This window comes from Macaca fascicularis, chromosome 16, assembly GCF_037993035.2.
Source record: "Macaca fascicularis isolate 582-1 chromosome 16, T2T-MFA8v1.1".
NCBI lineage: Eukaryota > Metazoa > Chordata > Mammalia > Primates > Cercopithecidae > Macaca > Macaca fascicularis.
The window spans coordinates 388,832-409,945 of record NC_088390.1 but is presented as its reverse complement, the minus strand read 5'-3'; the positions used below and the strand labels follow the sequence as shown (position 1 = coordinate 409,945).

Here is a 21,114-nt window from a genome sequence, read left to right as displayed (position 1 = left end):
CCCTGCCTGCAAGGAACAGAGAGAGGGGCCCGGAATGAGAACGGTAACCATCCCTAGCCGCTCTCACTAATTACAGCAGTGGTCACCGTCCTCCGCTGTATAAAACGTGCCGGCTCCTCTGGGCCGAGCCTTCGTTCTGTTGGCAGAGTGGCTGGGAGGCTTATTGCCCCCATTTGATGGGTGTAGAAACCAAGGCACAGAGAGCGCGGGGAGAATCGTGGGCCCCCACCCCGCCCTGTGCCTCTGGACCCAGTCCTGGCTGGCCCGGGAACATCCTGTGGCGGGGGTGGGAAACTTCTTAAACTAAAGCCAGAGAGAACTGCGCAGGTGCAGGCTCAGCCCCGTCTCCTTCAAGAAAGAAGCTCCGGGCAGGTTGGGATCCTCCCTGGCCAGAGGATTCATGGGTCCACGTGTGCACCAGGGCGGCAGCTGATCTCCGTCCCCAGGGGTAGAGGGCACCTGGCAGCCCCCCGCGGGAGCGCCTGCCCCACCCCTCTCCTTCCCCACTTGATGGTTCCCCAGGAGCTGCAGAGCATCCGGGAGGCATCTGTGGCCGCAGAGCGGACCCTGCCCCCTCCCTCTGGCCTCCTGGAGGTCCTCCACAGAGGACAGTGTGGAATCTGGCAGCCCTGAGTTCTTGTCCCAGCCCTGCCACCCACAGCCACGTGACCTTGAGCAGACTCCCCAGGTTGAACCATATTAAATTGCATTTTTAAAATTTTTTTTGAGACAGGATCTCATGCTGTTGCCCAGGCTGGAGTGCACTGGTGTGACCACAGTTCACTGCAGCCTCGACCTCCTGGGCTCAAGAGGTCCTCCTGCCTCAGCCTGCCATGTAGCTAGGACTGTTGGCAAGTGCCGCCAGGCCCGGCTAATTGTTTTGTATTTTTCAAAGGGACGGGGTCTCCCTATGTTGCCCAGGCTGGTCTTGAACTCCCAGGCTCAAACAGTCCTCCCACCTTGGCCTCCCAAAGTGTTGGGATTACAGGCAAGAGCCACCGCGCCCAATTGAAATTCCGTTTTTCTGGTTCAAAAACGTGAAATATCAGTAGTTCGATATGGTTCGCCCTTAGGTTTGATCTCTGCGCCCGGTTCTGTTATCAGTGCGGTGTCCTTCGCAGGGTTCTGGGGAGAGAAAAGTCAGTGTCATGTGGACGGCCTTCCCCTAGGAGGTCCTCAGTAAACGTCCAGTAATAAAGGGGGAAGCCGTGTGGTCCAGCGCAGAGAGGGGGTTCCTGGGCTTAAGAAACAATGTGGGAAGGATGGGCGTGGAGGAGGATTTTCTATCTCCCTGCCCATTTGCTCCTTGCGGCATCCTGAGGTCGCCACGTTGGCCACCTGGGTTAGGAGGGGGCCTGAAGCCCAGAGGGGCAGGTGACTTTCCTGCCATCACATAGCAGAGCAGAGCGGCGCTGGTCTCGAGTTTGGGCTCAGGCACGGGTGTTGTCAGCAGAAGGCTGCCTTCCCCTCCAGCCCCTCCGTCTCATTCCCAAAGGCCGGGCTGTCACTGGGGCGGGAGGGACTCCACCCCTGCTCACCTGCGGTGGCCTCTTCTCTCCTCCAAAGGTAAGAGACACACCTGGACGAGCCCCCAGTGCTGACGCGGCTCCAGCTGCCCCTCCAGCTGCCGGGGCTGAGGCGTTTGGTGCCTGGAACAGACTTCCCTGTGGAGGATTCGTGCCAGACCCTGCCCGGCTCCCACGACCGGTCCTTGTGCCCTCGCCAGCCACCCTGTTGGCCATGACTCAACAAACCAGTGTTGGGAGCTGTCTGCCTCCCCGACCCAGTGCCTTTCTGCGCCCCTTCTCTCCCGGGGAGCCGTCTGCATCCGCCGCCCCCTCCAACCACCGCCCTCAGCCCCTGACCTTATTTATTGCCCTCCCCTCCCACACCCCCAACCTACCTTGTGATGATTTTAAGTTTGCGTGTGTGTTGGGTTGGGCCGGGGGCTTCCCACACGCAGTGTCTGAGCGGCCGCCTGGCCGGGCTTTCTCGTTGCTGTATTGATGGAAGATGAAATGCTAGGGCACGGCCTCTGAAGCTGCGTGTGGTCCCTTAGACGCGAGCACTGGAGCCAGAGCAGTGAGCGTGAGATTCACCCACCCTCTCCCTCTCCCTTCAGCTCTGGGAGGCAGGAGCAGTGCCCCCTCCCATGGGCTGGCCCAGGACCGCAGGAGAAACCTGGCTCTGGTTTCTTTGGTTTTTGTATGTTTGTTTGGTTTTGAGACAGAGTCTCGCTCTGTTGCCCAGGCTGGAGTGCAGTGGTGCAATCTAGGTTCACTGCAACCTCCGCATCCCAGGTTCAAGCAATTCTCTCACCTCGGCCTCCTGAGTACCTGGGATTACAGGTGCCCGCCACCACACCCAGTTCATTTTTATAGTTTTAGAAGGGATGGGGTTTCTCCATGTTGGCCAGGCTGGTCTTGAACTCCTGGTCTCAAGTGATCCATCCGCCTCGGCCTCCCAAAGTGCTGGGATGACAGGTGTGAGCCACCGTGCCCAGCCCTGTTAGGTTTCTTTGAATCCCCTCATGGCCTGCCTGGTTTTTGCTCAGTCTGTCTTCAGCTTGAGGAGCTGGGAAGCTCTGGTGGACGCTGTGAACTCACTCACTGAAGAGCAGCCTTCAGGTGCATCTCCGGCCAGGGCACGTGGCTCCCTCCGCCATGAATTCACTTCTCTTCAGGAGGTTTGGCTTGGCATGAAAATACTTCATTCAGAGTATGGGCAAATGCTTCTGGAAAAGAGCATTCTTGAAGAGAGAGAACGTACGTGTGTGTGTGTGTGTGTGTGTGTGTGTATGTGTTGGTCAGTGTTCACACCCTCCCATCCTTCCTGCCTCCTGCCCCAAACCCTGGGTCCCTGGGTCTGGAAGGGCCTCCTCTCCAAACTGGGAGCTCCTGGGCCCCCACCATTCACTTTTTGTCCTAGCTGCTGGCAAATAGTAAAGAAACTCACTTTCCCTGTGGCACGTTATGTTTCAGAATTAAAACAATGAAGATTAACATTTGCATTGAGCCACTGTGTTGATCAAAAGACCGTGATTGCCTGTGTTTCCGAGATGCATCAGTGGAAAAACTGTGGTGCCTTGACTTGCTGGAACACTTCCTAAGCCGCCGTGAAAGGAGGGGCCAGATCTGTGTGTTCATGCAGCTCACACACGTGATGTCGAACAGATAAGGCCATCTACACACAAATAATCAGAATGAGTTCTACAGACATACATGTACGTACGTAAAAGTGTCTTTTAAATGGAAAAGCACTTCTGCTTACATATGGTGCACTGAATATATTCATGTTTTCCTCTGTCCCTCAAAACCCCACTAGAATGACATAAAGGAATGAAAGTGGCATAAACCACGAAGACAGAAAGAAAAGGAGAGAAGATGACAGCGAATGACAGATATCTGAAGAGCTCTGGAACCCGTAACAGTAAGATTTGCTTAGTGTCAACCCCAAAATGTCTACAAAGAAGGAAGCCAAAAGCACGGACAAGCACGGACAAGCCCATTTACTCTGCGGAATCGCCCAAATGCACAGAACTAGGAGGGGCCGGGTGTCCCGAAGGTGGAAGTTCAGGGTGGATCTGAGGACTGTCTTGACTGAAAGAAGTGTTTACATCTGCAGGTCCCCTCTCTCGGCCTGGTGACTGCCCTTCTCTGACCATGGTAGGAGACAAGTGTACTGCCGGCCAAGGGTGATCTGAAAAGATTCTGGATTGGGGACCCCAAGGGTAGCCAAAGGCTGGGGCAAGGTGCCTTACTGAAATCAGCATGTAAATGGAGAAGCCCTAATTCCCCATTAAAATCCATGATGGAGGCTGATAAAAGCCAGGCCTAGTCCCCATCCGTCCACCCCCAAGGCAGGACATTTATTATTTTGAGACGGAGTTTCGCTCTTGTTGCCCAGGCTGGAGTGCAGTGGCGCGATCTCGGCTCACTGCAACCTCCACCTCCCGGGTTCAAGCGATTCCCCTGCCTCAGCCTCCCGAGTAGCTGGGATTACAGGCAGGAGCCACCCCGCCCGGCTAATTTTGTATTTTTAGTAGAGATGGGGTTTCTCCATGTTGGTCAGGCCGGTCTCGAACTCCTGACCTTGTGATCCGCCCGCCTCGGCCTCCCAAAGTGCTGGGATTACAGGCGTGAGCCTCAGCTCCCAGCTGGCAGGACATTATTGAATTTCTGTCTGGGAAACTGATGAAAGAGAACAGATGGACAAGTCCTGACACTGGGGGTTCCCCAAACAGTGGGTCTCTGCCCAGTCCACTGTGAGACCTCTGGTCCACAAGCCTCACCCACATGTTCAGTGCTGCCTAGTAGCTTTGCTGTGTTTCACTCATAGTGGGGACAGCCAAGGGCATCTGACGTCTGATGAAATCCAGTAACTGAAAATACAGAGACTCCAGTGCACAGAAAAAAGGAGTCAGAGGAAAATGCCCTGAAGTAGTGCACCTATTAAATGAGAACAGAATGTTATTTTTTTTAAAGGCAGTGTTAAAATTCTTGAACATTAAAAATATAATAGCAGGAATTTAAAATGCATGAGAAGGGATGGAAGAGGAGAGAAATCTCCGAGAGAGGGAACGCAAAAAGAGGGAAAAGTCAAGAATACTGGAAAACAACAAGACCAGCTCAACACAGAAGATCCATCAAACAGGAATTTCATCCTGAGAAACAGAAAACGGAGGAGAGGAGATGGTTGAAGAAACGACACAGAATACTTCCCAGGACTGAAGAGAATGGGCGTCCACAGAGAACCCTACAAGTGCTCAGCACAGGGACACGAGGCCTCCGTACCGGTGTGGCCCCGGCCACCATCCCGAGCAGCAGTTTGGTGATGCCCAGTAGGCGAAGGTGGGCGCAGCCTGCAGCCGTCCCTGAGGTCTTGCTGAAACACAGATGCTCACTCGCCAGCTCTGGGGTGGGACCCAAGTGTGCACATCTAACAGGCTTGCAGGTGACACATGGTTGAAGGGCCACACCTTGAGTAGCACTGGCGCACTGGTCCTGGAGTAGCGTTGGAGCTGGTCCCAGAGGAGCACTGGAGCATTGGTCCCGGAGGAGCGTTGGAGCTGGTCCCAGAGGAGCGCTGGAGCCTTGGTCCCTGAGTAGCACTGGCACACTGGTCCCGGAGGAGCGCTGGAGCCTTGGTCCCGGAGGAGCATTGGAACCTTGGTCCCGGAGGAGCGCTGGAGCGCTGGTCCAGGGCAGTGGTGGTTCCCCTTGGCTGCTCACTGGAATCACCTGGGGAGCTTTAAAAGTACTCATGGCAGACCCACCGCTAGAGATTTGGGTTTAATTGATTTTGAATGTATCCTTGGCTGGCACTGGGATTTATAAAGCTCTCCAGAGGACTCCAACGTGCTGGGAGGCCTCAGGACCGTTGCCCTCCAGAAACTCGTCTACATGGGCTCCAGGAGACATGCACGGAATATTTGCAGTTCAGATTCAGAAACAACCAAAAAGCCTTCAACAGAGGAACAGACACGTAAATTGTGATATATGCAAACAATAGAATATCATGCAGTGGTGAAACTGAGTCACCACTCTCAGAGTATGTGCATCTCACCAATAATGCTGACAGGCAGGCAGGCGGCAGAAAAATACATGGCACCATCTATGTAGAGATTTCACAAACATGCAAGAACGTTATATATTAAAATATATTTTACACAGCAAGCGAATTCAGAACCAGGAAGGATAACACAGACTCGGGACACGTCTTGGGGAGAGGAGAAATACAATTAAAGAGGAATCTTAATGTTTTATTAAGCTCAGTGATAGGTAGACAGGTTTGTAATATTTATATTTTACTTCATATTGTGTATTTATATGTTTATTATAGATTTGTTTTTTTGGTTTTTTTGTTTTTTTTTTGAGATGGAGTAGTCTTGCTCTGTCACCCAGGCTGGAGTGCAGTGGTGCGATCTCTGCTCACTGCAACCTCCGCCTCCTGGGTTCAAGCCATTCTCCTGCCTCAGCCTCCCAAGTAGCTGGGATTACAGGTGCACAACACCATGCCCAGCTAATTTTTGTATTTTTAGTAGAGACGGGGTTTCACCACGTTGGCCAGGATGGTCTTGAACTCCTGACCTTGTGATCCACCTGTCTCAGCCTCTCAAAGTGCTGGGATTACAGGCGTGAGCCACTGCGCCTGGCCTAGATTTGTATTTTTTATATGTCAGAAATATTTTAAAGTCAATTAAGGAGCTATACCAAACCTTGTTATGAAATTTCAGGACACCAGGATAATCGGAAAATATTCCAAAGCCTTCTAAAGAGAGAGAGAGAAAAAAAGTCACATACAAAGGATCAGGAATTCCAATGCCACTGAAATTCTCAAAGCAAAATTTGAAGTCAGAGCGCAGTGAAACAAGATCTTCTGAATTCTGACGGGAAACAATTTCTAATTTGACTTTTCTATCCAGCTAGAACTTAGTGAAGTGTGCAGGTAGAATGAAGATATGTTCAGACATGTGAGTTCTTGAAAAATATCACCTCCCTTGCCCTCTTTCTCAGGCAGCTACTGTAGGATGTGCTCCAGCCAAACAAGGGAGAAAACCAAGAGAGACGGGGCACGGGAGAGAATCCTCGGGGTGGAGCTGGGTGGCTGGTCTAGAGGCCAGTGCCAGCCAGCCCAGATGAGGACAGAGGAGGTGCACAAGGATCTACAAGAAGCATGTGTGTGTCAGGGAGATCGTATATGAGAGCTACATCATGACATTTTATAATACATAATGCTCTATAAAATTACAAAATCAAGACATAGAATCCGCATGAGGTTTTAGATACTGAGGAACTAAAGGCGTTCGAAGGTGACTGACTCCAGATGAGCAGGGGAGCCCTGCGTTACGTTATAAACTTTGTAGGACAGTTACCCTTTTAAACAATACACTCATTTCATTTATAGCAATGAATTTTTATGGAAAAATACACACCAAACTGCTGACAAACTCACAGGGCAGGGGGTGGGGCAGTGAGAGCCCCAAGGCCATAGCAGATGAGCACGTAAACACCTGCCTGGCCGAGAAAAGACAGCCTGTGGGCTGCCCCGCAGTCCCTGGGTCCACACCTGACCTGGGAACACCAGCCTTGGGGTGGCTCGGGCCTCTGCCCGCAGCTCTAAACTGCAAGTGCGCTACCCACGCCTCTGTGGGACCGAAGCCCCCTCAGACCTGATGCAGATGAGCCCCCACACTCAGCCCCCACCAGAACCCCACGACTGGGCCGGACCCAGTCCCCGCACTCCCAGGGTGGATTCCAAATGCGTTTCCTGGAAAGGCGTTCAGTAAGACGACGTCGGTGTGGAAGGGGCAGCTTCGGAGCCGAGCTGGGATGCAGATCCCTCCGGGGAGCCTGTGGCTGCCTTGGGAGTCAAGGGTTCTTGTGGGCTGACCTGGGAACCGAGAAATCCTTTCTTCACAAAACTGCTCTCTTAGTCCCAAGCAACCAACTTACAAATCAGCTTTCGGAACTGAGCCTTTCCTGGTAGAAGGTGGAAGGTGCTCTGTGACGTCCGTAAAAATCAGGGCGTACAGAAGGGACCAGATTCGTGCTAAATACCAGATAACACAAGTGGCTCCTAAAACAGGCAGCAAGGGGAGAGCTCGTGAACTCTGGACGCTGGTTTCAAATCCCAGATCTGCTGCTTAGTGCCTGAAACGATGGTGCTTCCCTGTACCCGTTTTCTCATCTGTGAAGTGGGGATAACACTCCCCTCTCAGGATGACAGTGGACATTTAAAACGTGAGAGCCCAGCACAGCTCCCACCGCCGTGACCAGCACGTCAACAGCTCCCGGCTGTTTCTCCGGTAGAATTCAGAGAGGAGTGAGTGCCTCAGGAGTGATCGAGAGGCCCTAAGAACGTGAGCAGTTTCCACCCCAAAAAGCGGGGGCTGGCGCCTTTCCCACATGACAAAACGCCCACTTTCTGCCCTTGCTTCTCAGGGTTCTGGAAAGTCGGCGGATCTGTCCCACCTGATCCCGCCTCTCGGTGAACCGGTGGTGGCAGCGGCCTGTTCTGCCGGGCCGGGCGCAGCAGGCTGAGGAGAAGGAAGCTGCCTGGCTCGGGGAGGGAGGCCCATCAGGACTCCAGGCCATGCCCTCCCTGGCTCCCCACTTCCCTTGCCGCGGCCCCCACCTCCTCTCACTGACCGACTTTGCCGACGACAGACAAAGCCTCAGTTCCACGAGCCATGGCCAGGGAGGGAGGAGGCATCCTCCTGTGCGGGGTGACCGTCCATCATGGCCACCGTTTGTGGAGTCAGGCCCCTGCGTGAGCTTTGGGGAAATCCCCGCCCACCTAGGAGTCAGGGACGTTTGTGCTCCCACTTTTCAGAGGAGGAGACTGAGGCCCAGAGAGGTCGAGAGGGCCCGACTTGGAATCGGGGCGGTCAGATGCCAAAAACCACGCCCCACAGGCTTCACCGCAAGGCCAGGGTGTGAGATGAAAAAAGCTGGGGTTCCAAGGGCAGAGGTGTCGGCAGCACAGATGGAAACTTCTCGGTGAACGGGGGAAAGTCAGCCCCTTGTCCCGCTGGGGTATTTTCCCAGTGCTGATGTAACAAATGAGAGTGAGTCTCAGTCAATGCAGAGATTTAGCCCCCGTTCCGGAAACTGTCTCGTGTCCGTGGCCCCACCTGGCTGTGAGCCCCAGGTTTGGAGCTCAGCCTTCCTTCGTGGGCACTTGGGGGTGGGTTCACTGAAGCAGCCGCCCTTGCAGGTGCAGCGGTGGCTTTGGCTGGGAGGGTTTCCAGCAGCTTCCATGGATGAAGTGGGCTCTCAGGGCCTTTGAAGCCCAGGGCCTGTCTCTAGGCTGACCTTCGACCTCAAGGAGGGCTGTGGGAGCCGGGCCACGGAACGTGGCACCTAAATCCAAGAAGGGGAGCTGATCCCTCGGGCCCCCAGCACCGCCCACAGGCTCCCACAGTTGTCTCGTCTTCCCACAAGCACCTGCCTCCCCTTTTTAAAAATTGCAGCAAAATTAGGTAGAATTTAAGTGTATAGTTCAGTGGCGTGAAGTACATTCACAGCAGTGTGTAACCGTTACCATCAAACATTTCCAGAACTTTCCCATGATCCCATAAACAACTCCCCGTTTCGCCTCCACCAGCCCCAGGAACCACCCTTCCAGTTTCCGTCCCTGTCGCTGACCACCCTGGGTTCCTCATGTAAGTGGAATCATATATTTGTCCTTTTGTGTCTGGCGTCTTTCACTTAACATCATGTTTTCAGGGCCCATTCCTGTTGGAGCACCTGTCCGATTTTTATTCCACTTTATGGCTGAATGATATGTGTGTGTATCCATCATCTGCCGATGGACGCTTGGGTTGGTTCCCCGTTTCGGCTGCTGTGACTAAGGCTGCTATGAACTAGGTGTACAGATGCCTGTTTGAGTCCCTTCTTCCAGTTCTTTTGGTTAAATACCCAACAGCGGGCCGGGCGCAGTGGCTCACGCCTGTAATCCCAGCACTTTGGGAGACTGAGGCAGGCAGATGACTCGAGCCCAGGAGTTTGAGACCAGCCTGGGCAATGTGGCAAGATCCCATCTCTACAAAATATACCAAAAAATTAGCCAGGCACAGTGGCCCACACCTGTAGTTCAAGCTGCTAGGGAAGCTGAGGTAGGAGGATAGCTTGAGCCTGGGAGGTCGAGGCTGCAGTGAACCATGATCATGCCGCTGTACTTTAGCCTGAGTGACAGAGTCAGAACTTGTCTTTTAAAAAAAAAATACCCGGCCGGGCGCGGTGGCTCAAGCCTATAATCCCAGCACTTTGGGAGGCCGAGACGGGCGGATCACGAGGTCAGGAGATCGAGACCATCCTGGCTAACACGGTGAAACCCCGTCTCTACTAAAAAATACAAAAAACTAGCCGGGCGAGGTGGCGGGCGCCTGTAGTCCCGGCTACTCGGGAGGCTGAGGCAGGAGAACGGCGTAAAAACCCGGGAGGCGGAGCTTGCAGTGAGCTGAGATCCGGCCACTGCACTCCACCCTGGGCGACATAGCGAGACTCCGTCTCAAAAAAAAAAAAAAAAAAAAAAAAAATACCCAAGAGGAATTGTTGGATCATATGGTAATTGTAGGTTGGCTTGTTTTTAGGACCATAGTCCACTGAGGCCGTACCACTTCACACTCCCACCAGCGATACACAAAGGTCTGCCTTTCATTTGAACACAGGACGCCATCCTCCTGAGCCCCGCACTGGCCCCCAGCACCGTCCCCTGCCCCAGGAGCTTCAGCTGTTCCCGTGATGCTGGCTGCATGGGCATGCACCCTGGGCAAGCAGGCAGGGCCCTGGGCTCGGCTCAGTGACCTGCTGTCGCCATCTGGAAATGCTTCGTTTCGTTGAATAAGGGTCCCCCTGTTTTCATTTTGCACCAGGCCCTGTGATCGTAGAGCGGGCCCTGCCTGGCCTGGCTGTCTTTCTGGGCACAGACTCTGTAAGTGCAGCTAGATCAACGGTCCAGGCCGACCGGGATGAGTCCTCTGACTCTGCAGAGGGGCCTCCTGGGGAGGTGGCAGGAGTGCCTGACCGGGCGTCTGGGACACAGGTTCACATCCTGGCCCTGCCTCGAGCCCTCCGTGTTTGTCACTCCCCGCCTGTGAGATGAGAGAGTCCCTCACTGTGTTCCCCAGTGGGGAGAGAAGCCTCCTATGTTGGGTAACCGGCTGGAGGGCCCAGCTGTTGGAGGTCCTGGGCAGAAGCGGCCCTCGCCAGGGGAGATGGACGGGGAGATGGACTGCCCACAGACGCACACACACGTGTGCATCCACTAGTATGCACAGACACAGAAAGCTTCACCTGTTTACAGAAGATGGAGGAGGCCGGGTGCAGTGGCTCTTGCCTGTAATCCCAGCACTTTGGGAGGCCAAGGCAGGAGAATCACCTGAGCCCAGGAGTTCGAGACCAGCCTGGGCAATATGGGGAGATTGCATCTCCAGAAAAATAAAAATGTAGCCAGATGTGGTGGTGCACGCCTGTAGCACCAGCTACACAGGAGGCTGAGAAGGGAGGATCATTGAGCCCAAGAGTTGGAGGCTGCAGTGAGCTGTGACTGTGCACCTGCATTTCAGCCTGACTGACAGCGCAACACCCTGTCTCAAATATATGCGGAGGGCCTGTGAGTTTAAATTGCTCATCCAAGTGCCAGCAAATGCTCTTCTGCACGGGGGAGGGATGAGACCAAAGGAAAACCTGGCACTAGCATTGCCCGGAGCATGTGAGGAGAAGGGCCTCGCCAGGCCATGTGTGAAGAGCACTGGCAGAGCCCCTGCCACGGCTGAGTCCTGGCGTCCCCTGCAGAGCAGGGCCTTGATGCTCCAGTTGCCTGTCCCTCTCCTTTCCTCTGCAAACGGTCAGGGCTCTGACCTGCAGCGCCCGGCGCCACCCCTGGGGCTGTGTCTTGTGCAGAAAGCACAGCAGAGCCTGCCTCTCCCAACCCCGCGTACCTCGGAGAGCAGACAGGCGGGAGGAGGAGGGGGTGGGAGCTCAGAGAGCCTTGGGAGCCCCCGACAAGGTGCCCCCGGTCTCCACCAAGACGGGCCGAAGCTCTGAGCCTTTGATGCAGACCCCAGGATGTCTGCAGCTTCTTCAGTGCCAATTACCAGAAAATAATTCAGCGTGCTCAGCCCTGCCTCTCAGCGGCTCCTCTTTGGAGACATTTTAAGTCTGACTGTACCCCTCCCTCCTTCCCATCTGCCATCGCCTCTGCCCAGGCTCTTTCAGGGGGAAAAGGGAACCAAAAGCTGGGCCGTGTCATCCCTGGCCCCAAAGCAGGGACCCGCCCAGATCAGTCGCTGCACCTCCTTCCGGGCTCTGCTTCCAGAGTGGTGGGGCAAGGCGGGGTCCCTAGAGCCGGCTTCCGAAGCAGAAGTCAAGGCTTATTCACCTTTGGGTCCCTGGTTAGCTGTCGAGAAATATTGCTGGATCAATGGACGCACGGACGCATGGGCAGATGGAGGGGTAGGGGGTGGGTCAGTGGGTGGTGGAGGGGTGAGGAAGGTGGGGGGATGGGTGGATGGCAGATGAGTGAGGGGATGGATGGAGGGATGGATGAGTGAGGGACGGGTGAGGAGATGGATGGGTGAGTGGGTGGAGGAGTGGGGGATGGGTAGGGCGATGTTTGAGTTGGGAGTGGGTGGGGGAAGGATGGGTGGGGGTTGGGTTAACGGATGGATGGGTTGGGGAAGGGTGAGTGGGGGCATCGAGGGTGGTTGGATGGATGATTGGGTGGGGGATGGTGGGGGTGGGTGGGTGGCTGGGGGATGGATGGGAGGATGGATGATGGACAGACTAATGGAGCACTGGACAGACGGATGGAGAGACAGGTGCATAGATATTCTGCAGGGACCAATGTGCTGAAGGACGTCTGAGAGGATGGACACGTGAGCAGAGGATGGACCGCTGTCCTGATGGGACGAAGGATGTGTGGATGGATGGAAACACTGCAGGCCCAGGGCCCGTGTGCCCACAGACCAGGAGCCCCAACCCACAGTTCCCACAAGCTGTGGGTGCTCGGCCAGGGGCGCTGAATTCAAAGTTGCCACAGGAATCCTGGGCAGAGCAGCTCTTGAAGCCCCACCAGCCACTGGGGACTTGGTCTTCTGGGCCTCAGTTAGTGCCCTGCCTGGGGACCAGGCCAGGCCTGCAGGCCTCAGAGCAGCCACCACCCAGGGAGGGAGTAGCAGCTCTGGCCTGCCAGCCTCTAACTGCCCACTCACTGCCCAGGCCAGCACCCGCCCAGGCTGGCTCACTCTCCATGCCAGGCCACTGGCGAAGTGGAGTGGGGCTGTGAAAGGTGCCAGGTGCTTGTGCGGAGCCCTGGTCTGTGTGCCCAGCCTGCCTCAGTGACCCCCAACGAACTCCCCCCCCCATCAAAATCACTACAGCTGTAGCCCCAGCTACTTGGGAGGCTGAGGCAGGAGGATTGCTTGAGCACAGAAGTTGGAGGCTGCGGTGAGCCGTGATCTTGCCTCTGCACTCAGCCTGGGTAACAAAACGAGACCCTATTCAAAAAAAGGAAATGAATGAAAGAAAACTCACGTTCCTTGTGCTAATAAGACAACCATAAAGTGTTTGTGCGGATGAGGATTAACTGATTTACTTGACATGTTAATTAGCCAGCCCTTAATGTGTGTGCAGGTTAGATCTCACTCACACTCATTCACACAGAAGTACAGGCACGTGTCACCTAACAACCAGGATACGACGGGGTTACTTCCAAGAAATGTGTCATCAGGCGATCTCATCATTGTGCAGACATCATAGAGGGCACGGACGTAAATCTACATGGCAGAGCCTACGGCACACCTAGGCTGTGGGGGAGGGCCTATGGCTCTCGGGTTACAAACCTGTACAGCATGTGACTGAATACTGCAGCAACTGCAACACAGTGGAATTATGTGTGTAGCTAACCATAGAAAAGGTACAGTAAAAATACGGCATAAAAGATATTTTCAAATGGCACAGGTGTGTAGAGCACTTACCGTGAACGGAGCTTGCAGGACTGGAGTCGCTGTGGGAGAGTCAGTGTGTGGTGGGTGTGAGGGCCTAGGACATTACTGTCCACTCTTATGTGGCTGGCAGTGTAGTAGGTTTACACCAGCATCACCACAAACAAGGGATAGCGTGTTGCACCGTGACATTACAAGAGCTGCAACATCACTAGGCAATGGGAATTTTCAGCTCCTTTGTAATCTTATGGGACCACCGCTGGATATACAGCCTGTCACCGACAAACTTCGTTATACGGTGCATGACTGTGTTTTAAACTAAATCACGCAGCTAGGCCAAGCACCCCTCTCCTCCGCTCTGCCGCCTCCAGAATGTGTAAGTGCAGACAGGTCAGTTGTGCCAGTGTGGGCCTCAGATCCCCTGCTAAATCCAAGATTGAGTCAGACGCACTCCAGGGTCTCTTGGCCCTGAAAGTCTGTGACTTTGGAGTGTCTCTGCCCTAGGCGATGGGGTGAGACCAGGCCAGGTCGCCAGGCTCCTCGAACTGGGGGAGAGCCCTGCATCCAAGCCCAGCAGCTCCCGCAGAACCTGAGAGCTGTGCCAGGCACACCCGGGAGAGCACATCGGCCAGACTCTGAACTGGGGTCCGGAGCCACCTCCCTCTGAAGGAGCTGCTGATGTGGCTTGGATCTGTGCCCCACCCACGTGTCACGTTCAGGTGTAGCCCTCAGTGTTGGAGGTTTTCTCATGACTGGTTGAGCGCCGTCCGCCTTGTAAGTTCTCACCAGCTCGGCCGTTTACGCGTGTGTAGCGCCTCCCGTCTCAGTCTCTTGCTGCTGCTCTGACCGCGTGGCGTGCCTGCTCCCCCTGCGCCTTCTGCCGTGATTGTAAGTGTCTGGAGGCTCCTCAGAAGCTGAGTACAGGCCAACATCAAGCTTCCTGTACAGCCTGAGGAACCCTGAGCCAATTACACTGCTTTTCTTTATAAATGACCCAGCCTTGGGTGCTGCTTTACAGCCAGGACGGTGACCTGCAAGGCCCGGAGCAGCCACAGATGTGGCCTTCCCCAGCTCGTAGGCCTTCCACGTCTGAACCGATAAGCACACCTGCCGTTTTCTGAGCAGCTGGGGAGGGAACGGCTCCTCTTGGAAAGCAAGTGTCTTCGTTCAGGAAAAAGCTCCTTTGTCATTAGCCATTTTAAAGGCACATTTCAACCAGGGGCCAAGAGACATTAGAAACGAACACAATTTAGAGGAAAGTGCAGAGGTCAGAGCGAGGAGTTGAGGCAGGAGGTCCCTGAGTGAAGCTCCCTCCCCCCTGCGTCCCCCGCACTTTGATGGGGCAGCCAGAGGACTCGTGTGTCGTGTTCCGTTTGACGCTGTTTGCACTACAGTGATCTCAGGGCCTCCGTCCCACCCCAAACGTCTGCAGTGTCTCCCACACACCCCGATGCCTTGTGCCTATGCATTTATGGGGGAACGGGGGCGGAACGTCACATCTGAGTCTCCGTGGTTCAGAAATGTGTGCAAGGACACGCATCCACCTCAACACTGAAATCACAGCCACAGGCGACGTTACGGAAACCTCAGCGAGGGCTGCGGCCTTCCGCAGGACACCGACGTGACCCGGCACGTTATGCAGCGAGGAGCAGGAGGCCACAGGCAGAGCAAGCACCCACCCAGGTGTTCCAGGACCAGCGGGTCTCGCCAGGTGCGGGACTTTCGGGGCTGAAGCCAGGAAGTTTCCAGCAAACTGGGGAGAGTTGATCACCGTAAACAGCCACCACCTGGGTCACATGGGCCCCGGCCGGAGGCCAGACTGGGTCTCTCCACACGTCCCCTCAGTCAGCTCTCGCATTAAAGGAATCATGGGGGTGGACACCATGCCCTCCGCTTCACAGAGGAGGAAACTGAGGCTGAGAGAAGTCCATCAACGTGCACACGACCACACCGCCAGCGCGTGGCAGAGCGAGGATTTCAGCCCGAGGCCCGAGCTCTCGGCTCTGTGCTTGTCACGTGGTCTCCTGAGGCTCCTCGACCTTAAACCGAAACCAACACCCTCAACAGCCTTACTCCGTGCCCTGGTGCAGAGCCTGGCCCAGGAGTCCCCTCGCTGTCCGTAGCCCCTCCCCATTCCTACCAACGCCTTCCCTTCCTCGGACCACCCCTGGCTGCAGGTCACGGTCTCCCTCTGCCACCCTTCCCACGTGTCAGCCCAGCAGAGCCCTGTGGACTTTCACCGCACGCCCCGCTCTGACCCTCGGCCAGGCCTGCAGGCAGCACCTCCCTGTCTGCTCCTCGGTCAGGAAACAGCAATTCCCGCCCAGCCTGGGGATTTCCAAGCTGGAAATTCAAACAGCTCAGCACGGAAGAGGCTTAAACAGGGTCAGGTAACGGAAATAACAAGACGATAAATTATTCCAGGGAAAGGGCAATTTCCCTCATACCCTGCCTGACTCCAGGAACACCAAGATCATGGTGGAAATCGGAGGGTCAGAGCTGGTATCCAGGGAAAGAGAAAGGAGGTCCCTCTGCCTGCCGCTGTCAGTGCAGCTCCAGGTGCGAGAGGGGATGTGAGGTCAGTCCCAGGCTGGGCCCAGAACCGGCCACGAGCAGGCGCGTCCTCCCTGGAGGCCCAGGACCTGCCCCCAGCCAGCTGAAGAGGCCGGGGACTCGAGGCCGAAAGCCAGCATCCGGAGTCGCACAAACGCGTGCTCTCGTCCCAGCTCTGGCACATGCCAGCTGTGTGACCTTAGGTAAGGAACTTGACCTCTCTGAGCCTCCTGGACACAGCAGTAGTGAGGGCTGCATGAAATCACGTGGGGCACATGGTCAGAACGGTGCAGCAGTGGATGGCGGCTGCCCGTTCCCGGGATCAGAGGGCTCTCGGGTGCGAGTTGCAGCAGGCCGTGGTGGGAACTGCCACGAGATGCAGGACCCTCCAGTTATCTAGGGAACCAGGCCCGTGTCAGAGGAGCAGCTGCAGAGGTGAGCACACACCACTGCTAATTCTGCAGAGGGTCCAGTCTGACTCCGACCTCCCACCCAGCCAAGGCTCTCACCTGCATACGCTCTGCTCTCTCTGAGGCGTCCGGATTATGGGGGTTTATCTCTTGCCTGTTTGTGTTCTGTTGTGGTGTTATGATTGCTTTTCAGCCCGTTTTATGGAAATCTTTCTAAGATGTACCAGGAGCGCCTCCTTTTTCCAGATAACGTAGAAGTGTCTTGTAAACTCCGATGACTCGGGGTGCTGTGGAAATGAGGAGACCTCTCTGCCCCCACACTGCCTGACCCCAGCGTATTGGAGCTGCCTCCTCCTCCAGCCCCAGACAGCCCGCCCCCCCGCTTCCTCTTGAATCTGCTGCTGGTTACCCCTGGGGAGACCAAGCCTTGCTGGTGGAGGGGAGATAAACAAGCTCACCAAATCATTATTCTTAATTTGCAGGAAGGCCAAAGCTCTCTCTGAGCCGAGCTCTATTCTAAAGACATTTTTTACTGTTTAGAAGCCTTTGATTCCTTTACTTCCCAGCAACTGGCTGAGTTCCCAGGGCTGAAGTTGCCTTGAAGTTTGACTGCTGAATAAGAAAAAGAGCTTTCCTCTATTTTGTTGTTAGCTCAATCCAGAGTTTGAGCTGGTAGCATAAAGATTTCAAACATACTGAGTAGGATTTCTTCAACTAGATTGTTTTGGAAAATACAAATATGAAATCTGGGAAGGGCAGATACAAAAGAAAAACAAGTCTCCGTTCCAGGCTAAGGTGGATGGAAGGAGGGGTGCCGCAAGGAGGCTCGAACCTGAGACAGTCTGTAAACCAGAAAAACCTCCCCTACATTTGGGGGCTGGCGTGCAGCTGCTCACATTTTTATCTTGCCAAATTAAGAATATAAAATAATAACCATTGGATAAGATCACCCTTATTTTAGAAAAGAAAGGGGAAAAGTCAACAAAAAAGCTGTTTTGTTTTGCTTTAATTAAAGGGATTTAACTTTCTGAAAAACTTCCTACATTACCCTCTGCTTGTCTTATTTTGTCATGGGTGAGTAAAGCCGTCAGCTTCTCAGCTGCTGTAAACCACCAGGGTAGGACCAATACTTGGAGGCCGGATACTAGAACGCCTGGGTTCCAGGGTCGGGATCCTGCTGTGAACAGGACATGGACAGACTGATGGAGCATTGGACAGATGGAGGGAGAAACAGGTGCATAGATATTCTGCATGGACCAATGTGCTGAAGGACATCTGAGAGGATGGACAGAGCTTGGAGGTTCCAGGGTGGGGATCCCACCGAGGATGCTTTGGTTCTGGGGTCGGGATCCCGCCGAGGACGCCCGGGTTCCGAGGTCGGGATCCCGCCGTGAACGCCCGGGTTCCGGGGTCGGGATCCCGCCGTGAACGCCCGGGTTCCGGGGTCGGGATCCCGCCGAGGACGCCTGGGTTCCGGGTTCGGGATCCCGCCGAGGACGCCTGGGTTCCGGGGTCGGGATCCCGCTGTGTTGCGTGAGCTGGGTTCGGTTCGAGTGTTCTCTGTGCTGGTTGTGCAGTCCAAGTTGTGCAGACACACAGCCTGGGTTTGAATCTGGGTTTGAATCTGGAGTCCATCTCCAGCCACGGGGTCCTGCAGAAGGCCTCCGTGCCTCAGTTTCCCTGTCTGTAAAATGTAAGTGGTTGCCGTGCCCTGCTCGTGGACGTATGGTGAGGCCCCTCTCGGACGCTCGTGTCTGCTCACTGGCTGCTGCTTGTGGGTGCTTGTTGGATGTGGCTCCTACAGGCCCTTCCAGGCCTGTGTAGACTCAGAGGAGTTGGGGGCAGAAAGGAGCTTTGGTGATGGAAGCACCCAGGTCAGGGAGAAGAGACGCAGAGGATTCGACTCCTGGCCACAGGGGCCAGGCAATCCCCAGGTCCTGAAACTTTATCCAAGGACCTCAGCAGGCACTTGGGAGCACAAAGAGAGGGTGGTGGGGCATGGGGCCCTCCCGGCTGAGAGTGCCTTTTGGAGAAGGGGTCTGCCCCGATGCAGCATTTCTCAGATCTGGACCCTGACAAATGGGCCACCAGGGTACCCCAGAAGACTGAACTCCCATCTCCCACCACACACACACACACACACACACACACGTGCACACGTACACACATGCATGAGCACACATACACACTGACATTCTCCTCACCCTGAGTAACACAGGACCTGTGAACACCAATTCTAGTCATTTGAGTGTGTGTACAGCTGTGTGTGTACAACTGAGTGCGTGTACAGCTGTGTGTGTGTACAATGTGTGTGTACAACTGTGTGTGTGTACAACTGTGAATGTGTGTACAACTGTGTGTGTACAACTGAGTGCATGTACAGCTGTGTGTGTGTGTACAACTATGTGTGTGTACAACTGTGAGTGTGTACAACTGTGAGTGTGTGTACAGCTGTGTGTGTACAGCTGTGTGAGTGCATGTACAGCTGTGTGTACAACTATGTGTGTACAACTGTGTGTGTGTACAACTGTGTGTGTACAACTGTGAGTGCATGTACAGTTGTGTGTACAGCTGTGTGAGTGTACAGCTGTGTGTGTACAGCTGTGTGTGTACAACTGTGTACAGCTGTGTGAGTGTACAGCTGTGTGTGTGTACAACTGTGTGTACAACTATGAGTGCATGTACAGCTGTGTGAGTGTACAGCTGTGTGTGTGTACAACTGTGTGTGTACAGCTGTGTGAGTGTACAGCTGTGTGAGTGTACAGTTGTGTGAGTGTACAGCTGTGTGAGTGTACAACTGTGTGTACAACTATGAGTGCATGTACAGCTGTGTGAGTGTACAGCTGTGTGAGTGTACAGCTGTGTGAGTGTACAACTGTGTGTACAACTATGAGTGCATGTACAGCTGTGTGAGTGTACAGCTGTGTGTGTGTACAACTGTGTGTACAACTATGAGTGCATGTACAGCTGTGTGAGTGTACAGCTGTGTGAGTGTACAGCTGTGTGTGTGTACAACTGTGTGTACAACTATGAGTGCATGTACAGCTGTGTGAGTGTACAGTTGTGTGAGTGTACAGCTGTGTGAGTGTACAGCTGTGTGAGTGTACAACTGTGTGTACAACTATGAGTGCATGTACAGCTGTGTGAGTGTACAGCTGTGTGTGTGTACAACTGTGTGTACAACTATGAGTGCATGTACAGCTGTGTGAGTGTACAGCTGTGTGAGTGTACAGCTGTGTGTGTGTACAACTGTGTGTACAACTATGAGTGCATGTACAGCTGTGTGAGTGTACAGCTGTGTGTGTGTACAACTGTGTGTACAACTATGAGTGCATGTACAGCTGTGTGAGTGTACAGCTGTGTGAGTGTACAGCTGTGTGTGTGTACAACTGTGTGTACAACTATGAGTGCATGTACAGCTGTGTGAGTGTACAGCTGTGTGTGTGTACAACTGTGTGTACAACTATGAGTGCATGTACAGCTGTGTGAGTGTACAGCTGTGTGTGTGTACAACTGTGTGTACAACTATGAGTGCATGTACAGCTGTGTGAGTATACAGCTGTGTGTGTGTACAGCTGTGTGTGTACAGCTGTGGGTGTGTACAACTTTGTGTACAGTTGTGTGTGCATGTACAGCTGTGTGTGCACGTGCACATGAGCATCTGTGTTTACACGTGTGCCTGTGTGGGTGTGCACCTGTATGTGCCTGTGGGGGTGTGCCTATTAGGGTGTGTACACCTGTGCGGGTGTGCATCTGGAATGGTGTGTGAACACATATGTGGTCTTGGGTACACATATGCATGTGTGTGCACACACATGTGCAGCCTACACATACAGAGCTGTGCATAGACTCAACTGACTAGAGCTGGTGTTCAGAGATCCTGTGTTGCACATGTATGTATGTAAGTATCTGTGGATGTAGGCTGAGCATAAAAGAATTTAAAAGTTTGTTCTGGCCGGGCACAGTGTCTCATGCCCGTAATCCCAGCACTTTGGGAGGCTGGGAGGGTGGATCACGTGAGGTCAGGAATTTGAGACCAGCCTGGCCAACATGAAGAAACCCTGTCTCTGCTAAAAATACAAACAATTAGCCGGGCATGATGGTGGGCGCCTGTAATCCCAGCTACTCAGGAGGCTGAGGCAGGAGAATCACTCGAACCCAGGAGGCGGAGGTTGCAGTGAGCGGAGATTGCACCACTGCACTCCAGCCTGGGCGACAGAGCCTGACTCTGTCTTTAAAAAAAAAAAAAAAAAAAAAAAAAAGCTTTTTCTGACGTCTCTCTCCCGCTTTCCACCCATCCTCCTCTTTTCTGTCTTTTATTCCTTTACTGTAATGAAAAAAAGGAAAGGCAGCTGAGGAGACCAGCAAAGCGCCAGCGAGCTTGAAGTCACGTAGACCTAGATTCAAACCCCAGCTCTGTTATTCTCTCTCCAGTGATACTGAGCAAGTCACTTAACCCATCCAAGCCTCGGTTTCTCATTCATACCGTGGGATAAAAACATTTGCCTGACATAGCACACGACAGTAAGAGTGCATGAATGCAGAGTGAGTGGCTGTGTAGTGGGTGGCTAAGGGCTGACTCTGGGGTCAGACTGGGTTTGCAGCCTGTTCTGTGAGTTTCTAACAGGGTGGCCGTGGACAGTTTGTTGCCCCCCTGTGCCTCCGTGTCATCGGAAGACTGTCACTTTGTAGAGTTGCTAT

At 54.1% G+C, this 21,114-nt stretch overlaps 2 protein-coding genes across 27 annotated transcripts in view; both read left to right on the top strand.

Moving 5' to 3' along the window:
• RPH3AL (rabphilin 3A like (without C2 domains)) overlaps positions 1-21,114 on the top strand; it is a 200,417-nt gene that overhangs the window by 168,617 nt on the left and 10,686 nt on the right. For 21 of the 26 annotated variants that reach the window (XR_012425087.1, XR_012425085.1, XR_012425083.1 and 18 more), the window contains one exon: positions 1,567-3,002. The exons of the other annotated variants lie outside the window; for them this stretch is intronic. Coding sequence is in view for 16 of the 21 variants with exons in the window: in XM_074018164.1 (XP_073874265.1) it covers positions 1,567-1,601 (35 nt within the window). In the remaining 5 variants the exon portion in view is untranslated. Of the gene's footprint in view, positions 1-1,566; positions 3,003-21,114 lie in introns of those variants that run through there. 26 annotated transcript variants of the gene reach the window in all.
• DOC2B (double C2 domain beta) overlaps positions 15,997-21,114 on the top strand; it is a 54,871-nt gene continuing 49,753 nt past the window's right edge. Inside the window, exon 1 of the mRNA XM_074018154.1 lies at positions 15,997-16,206. The gene's annotated coding sequence lies outside the window, so the exon portion shown is untranslated. The remainder of the gene's footprint in view (positions 16,207-21,114) is intronic.